The sequence below is a fragment of the Ambystoma mexicanum genome, chromosome 3p (assembly GCF_040938575.1).
Source record: "Ambystoma mexicanum isolate Mex_15411 chromosome 3p, UKY_AmexF1_1, whole genome shotgun sequence".
In the NCBI taxonomy this organism is placed as follows: domain Eukaryota; kingdom Metazoa; phylum Chordata; class Amphibia; order Caudata; family Ambystomatidae; genus Ambystoma; species Ambystoma mexicanum.
The window spans coordinates 855,507,747-855,513,746 of NC_090925.1; the positions used below are offsets into that span (position 1 = coordinate 855,507,747).

At 43.6% G+C, this 6,000-nt stretch overlaps 1 protein-coding gene across 1 annotated transcript in view; it reads left to right on the top strand.

The window, feature by feature from the left end:
* The window catches only part of HIRIP3 (HIRA interacting protein 3), a 253,369-nt gene extending 249,831 nt beyond the window's left edge, over positions 1 to 3,538 (top strand). Inside the window, exon 7 of the mRNA XM_069651994.1 lies at positions 1,727 to 3,538. Within this exon, the coding sequence (XP_069508095.1) occupies positions 1,727 to 1,908 (182 nt within the window). The 3' untranslated portion in view covers positions 1,909 to 3,538. The remainder of the gene's footprint in view (positions 1 to 1,726) is intronic.
* The last annotated feature ends 2,462 nt before the right edge of the window (positions 3,539 to 6,000 follow it).

Sequence of the window (6,000 nt, forward strand, 5' to 3'; positions counted from 1 at the left end):
TCTTGGGTTACGATGTGGGGGTTCGAGAACTCACACTGGATCTGCAAACCGTGTGCAGGATTTGCCGTACTTCTCCATGAAACTTAAAACATGCGAATGCACCTTCATAGGTTTGTGGCAACAATAACAGGGTTTCTTTTGAGATTTCAAGCATTCCCAATGCCAGGTAGGGTTCTTTCCTCCTGAGGACTCTGAGAGCATGATGCCATCAATAGCCAGCAACAAACGGAGGGAAGAGACTGTTTGTCCAATCTGACAGTCCTCTGTCCTCCTACGGGGAGCAGGGATCGGTGATCAGTGGATCGTCCGATATCATTCCTGGGAACGTTATCCCCTGGCTTGAGGATGCCCCAATGGTCACCCAAAGAAAACTCCCTGGGCCCAACCCACGAAACTCAGACACAGGTCTTTGTCACAAAGGCGAGGCACACGTACACCTTTTCAAATTGTGTATTGCTTTGTAAAATGTGCAAGCAGTCTGAATCTCTGAAACATCCAATGCTGAGCAAGCTAACTGTGCATCAGTTGTATCATGTCCACGTTTATGGATATGGCCAAAAATACCTGGATGAGAACGATGGGCTACTGTATTAAATGTGTTTTGGTGATATTGCTGTTGTAAAATATACACGGATTACAGCATGTTTGAGAATTTTCACTGCACATAAATCGGTGGAAAAAACAAATGGAGCCAAACTAAAATTCCAGGTTAGTATCCTTTTTTACTTCCTGTTGGTCTCCAGTCACCATGACTAGGTCTGCTTCCAACCCAGAGATCTTGAACAAACCCAGAAAAGACTTCACAGGATAAAAATTCCGCAAATGTTGGTTGTTCTACTGCTTCCTGTCAGCTGGTTTGTATACAATCAGGATGAACTCGTCCGAGGGTGTTGGCACTTGAACCGTAGGTGTCATTACCACACAGTAGCTCTACAGCAAAGCAAGATTTTGCCGCTAGGGAATGCCGTCCTCATAAGTATTGGAATATTGTTGAGCCATGCTAGTGTGTCTGTTTTTTTTATCCGAGAGAGTTCTGCAAGCATAATGTGTCATGTAGAAGATACCCTGCGCGGTAGTGCTCATGTTAGCACAGCGTTGGTGAATTCTATTTCAAATGAGCTTTTGTTTATAAAGACACGGTGTTACTCAGTATTTATCCATACCTTTTTACATATGAACCAGTAGGAGTCTTTCAGTTTTCTTTCCTAGTCTTCACTCCTCCCTGCCAAGAGCCAAATGTTGGTTGCGTAATTTGAATGTGAAATGCGCTATAAGTTTAGCTCCTCTACTTTGTTTGGAACTTATTTCTGTAGATGTTGGAAGTACACTTGGAGAAAAAAAAACGTTCGTGTCTTTCCCTTCCGTTTACTTCGTCCCTATATTACCTGATGAACGATCTTACAAGTCGTATTCCCTGCACGGGGGGGAGGGGGGGAATGAGGGTTTATGGGGGGGTTGGCCTTCATGTTATTTTGGAAGATCCGCAGGTCAACTGCATGGTTAGATGCACCTGTTGTTCATTATGTCGTGCGTTGGAAGGGCAGTTTCAACTTTCCTTTATTGGCTTATGACGCATTGTTCATCCGGATCACTGGCTGTAGTATCCACCCTCATAACCCATTGTCACAATATTTAATTGAAAGTGCCCAAATGGGGCACTTCAAATGAAAGATAGCATGTTGGCGCTATTCAATACAAATTAATTTGTTCATTTAAATTTTTCTAGGCCGCCCTCGACGCAGAAATGCCTGGGATCCTAACCGGACACCTACAACGACACCACCTAAAGAGCACCAGAGATGTATTGACTCGGACTCTGAGGAAGACGCGCCACCGCGAAAGAAAAGAATCATGGACTGGGGCAACCTGAAAGGCATAATTAGTGATGAAGATGAGAGCAGTGGCTAGTTAGACACTGGTGCTGCAATGGGCAGAGCATGCCAAGGCCATGACTTGAGCGTATCAGGAGTGCCCCTGGCACCAGAGATATTACAGGTGTGAAAGACTAATTTCTGAACTCCAAGAGCGAAGAAGTACATGCTGTTCATTCATTTAGTTTACCCAGCATAAGGAGGTTACCTGACATTGCTTGTCAGACATTCCTGATGAGGGGCCGATCTGCCTTTACAAGTTCAGCCTATGTTCCCATACATGTGCCACTGAGAAAACTGGTCTACCTTGCCCACATATCATTGGGGTTTCTCGTCATGGTACCTGAATGGCTTTCAAATATACGACATCATTTAAGCACCTTTTGACTGTGCTGTTGTTCCTGCTTGGCCTCTCCAGCAGCTGCTTTAGGAGTGAAAGTTCACATATTTGTGACGTTGAGTGGACACTAGCTCTCTTGCCCATGTGTCTGTGTCCACATCCTTTGTGTTCATTTCATCTTCACCCAAAACCTTGCCTTTTCTCCTACTTCAAGCAAACATTTTAATAGTTTACAGTTGGCTAAAATACTTATTCCTTTTTAATGTTCCCATCCTCAAAAACCAAATAAGATCTTACTACAGAATAAAACCAACATTCAGGATTTCATTCTAGCGGATGGGCGGCGGGGTCAGTGTACATCACTGGTCCTGTATTTTGTGTGGCTGAATTGAAAACGGCAGAGTGGTACAAGGCTGCTCTCGGGTCTTATCCATGTCAGCCCCTTCAACACCACACTTTCAGGGGATGGTAGATTGCAACTACTAGGCTGCCTTAATCTCTGTAACTTCATTGGACAGGATAGTGGTTAAGAGGAGAGTGTCAGCTGTTTATAATCAAAGACTGCAACCTACCCCTCATACACTGCGCCTGCCGCCGGGGACCGGTCATATTCTGCTAGTACCCCAGTCTGTTTATGCCGCTGCCATTTTTTCCAAGTATGAACCTGTTCCGCACTACAGCTCAGACACAGGAACAGATTTGTTTTTATTTTGAATAAGCCCCCCCCTCCTCACTCTTCCCCTTGTTTGCTACAGCTGTGTTTTCTCTATGTTTCGGCAAGGAATTACTGTTTAAGATGCATATTTAAAGAGTGTCTGAAGGAAGTGGCCATGTTGCTTTGCTTTGTTACTGTTTTAAACATTCAAGACATGTCCAGGGATGTACACCCGATGCCCGGTGGTATCATAAAGGGTGGTGTATGAATGTAGTCTGGCGGAAGTGAGGGAGATGAGTTTGGATAACAAGTGTACCCCTGGAGAGGGTGTATCAAAAATTGGATTGGAACCCCTTCCTGTGGAGCACCACCATCAACTGCAGTTCTTGCCTCACTGAGGAATTGGTGCTGCCAGGCCTGAAATGGGATCCCCTTACTGTTGGAAATCTTCGAATGGCCTGCCACTTTACACTAGGGAGCCACTGTAAAACCTGGAGGTAAATCGCTGTCTGTAATGAAACCTTCCATCAGGTGCAGGCCCCTCCGTTTCTGGATGAGGATTTGTTAAACGCTGTGTTCCATGTTTCCTTGTTTTGTGTGTTTTGTTGTCTGCGTATTGCACACCACTTTTATATGTATCAAATTTCTATGAATAAAAATAGTTTGGTTATATTCTCACTGCATGGTGTTTGAGCAAGGAAACTAGGAAATGTTAACATTTCTAGGATGTAACCATGAATCTTTTTAGATGGCAGCAGCAGTGTGGCATAATTTTACTCCTATGTCCAGTCCCCCATTCTCCAGATTAGAGAGCTGTCCTTGCCATAATGGAGACTGCAAAACAACAGAAAGGCTAACGGAACACTGGGCACATGTGTGACCCTACCCGGACCCTGCCTTTTTTGTGCCCATCGGGAACCACTACTTTCCTCCTCTTTAAGGGACTAAGGGATTTGTTTGCAGCTCGCTTTTCTCATGTTAAACCTATTTTTTTACCTACTGATTGCCATGCATTTATTTCACTACTCAGTTGCTGCTGATGTCTTTTTGGTTTTAAATGATGCAAGAATTGCACAACTCAATTTTTCAAAGCTGGCCCATGCTCCCTGTGCCTCCAGTGGCAATCTTGGGATGTCCCCTGCTTGAGAAGGATCCTCCTAAACGAACATTATCTGCACTCAAGTGCCTCCAACTAGCCGTACAGATAAGGGGTGTACCGATAATAGCCAAATACTCTGACAAAATGAAAACGAGTACAAATACTCCCAACAAATATAGAAGACTGGCACATAGGAGCATGTTGCCCCTACTTTCACCCACACGGCTCAAAGGCTATGCTTGGACCAGTATCACACATAGGGCTAGTGGAAAGAACTACTGTTACTACCTTATTTCAAGAGGTAAAGTATGTATTTTAATCTGTGTGAATAACGTGGTGCAAAGAAATGATCACAAAACAATTCTGTTTTAGTTAAAAGATAATTTTACTTGCTTATTAAATACTCGCATTGGGAATGGGATTTCTATTTTTACTCCCTTTAAAAAAACATTTTCTCCCAATTTTATAAAATAGGGAGTAAAATGCTCCCACTTCAAAATGTTATCTGGAGCATTGCCTCCAACAACTAAATCTGACAACTGGTCTAAGGTTCTTCACAATGGAAATTTAGCCTTCTTAGGGTCTGAATCCAGATAAGTTGGAGAAAAACCAGAGGGGCCCTGGGGAGAGAAGGACCGCAGGGCTTTGTGGACAGAGCGAGGGAGACCTGGGAGGGTGGCGAGAGAGCAGAGGAGACCTGGGAGGCTGGGAAAGAGAGGGACAGAGACCTGGAAGGCAGGGAAAGAGAGCAAGGGAGACCTGGGAAGCTGGGGAGTGAACAGGGGAGACCTGGGAGAGAGAAGGGGAAGGAGAACTGGGAGGCTGGGGAGAGAGCAAGGGAGAACCGGGAGGATGGGGAAAGAGAACCGACGTCCTGGGATTAGTAGTGTTGACTAGTTCTGCTAAACAGGGAGCCAACGTTATTGTGACAATGGCAACCTTTGGATTAAGGCTCCATTTTATAGCTATGTGCTTTAAGGTGGTGTCCTTTCATACTAATCTTGGAGCATTGACAAATGTTTTATATGACTGCCACCCTCCCCATGCTCCCTGGTTTTTGTAAAGATTTTGAACTCTTGGGAACCGTTGCTGTCTAGAACTGTTGGATAGCCATTAGTAAACCAGATGTCTGTGATCCTCCATAGGGTCTGTTTGGTGTTCAGTAAGGTGATAAATATGCCACGCTTTTTTCATAGTTAACCATGTGTTGATAATTCCGATAATTAACTTTGGTTTAGTTGCTATTGACTTAACCTTCCATTTTCTCTCGCTCACATTTTTGTAGTGTTCTAAAATCCTCCAGTGTGTGTTCCCATCGCTGTATTTGGCTTACTTGCCATTTGCCATCTTTGTTGGTTGCAGTCTGGGAGGGGTACTTTCTCTAGTATATAAGTTCCCATAGTCGGTTCCTAAGAAGTGAATTGTTGTTTCGATAGAATCTGATTAACTACTCTTGGGGGTAGAGTCTTCACTCATTCTCCCTAATACTTGTTTTCAGGTGATATTGGGATTGTTCTTGCAGATAATAGTCTGGTTTATCTTCACAATAGGGACTGCTGGTGTTAAGTTATCCACTGATCTTAGGAGGTGTGGGAGGTGATTGTTAATTGTTTTCCAGTCAGTCCTGTTTTGTTTGGATTCGAATAATCAGCAGTCATAGATGTGGAATGTTATCTTTTAAGGCTTCTGTGTCCCTGATTTTCTTCTGATTCCTGTATTTCAGTTGTATAGTTTATTTGAAAGAAGATTGTAAGCACTAGCAATCAGATGGGTGGAGGCCTTTTTTGAGAAAACGTTTTGTAATCTGACCCGACATGGTGTATTTTGTATTTGTATTTGTATTTATGTGACATTTTGTTTATTTGAAAAGCGCACCTGGCCCGCAGGCATCTGGGTGCATATCTTAGGTTACAGACAGATAATTTACAGATAGAAACAAGTGAAAATACACTGTGCTATGTACAGGGATGGTGTAGGTGTATAACGTGAATGTACAGTAAAGGAGTGAATGGATTAAATACAGTCAGGGATATAG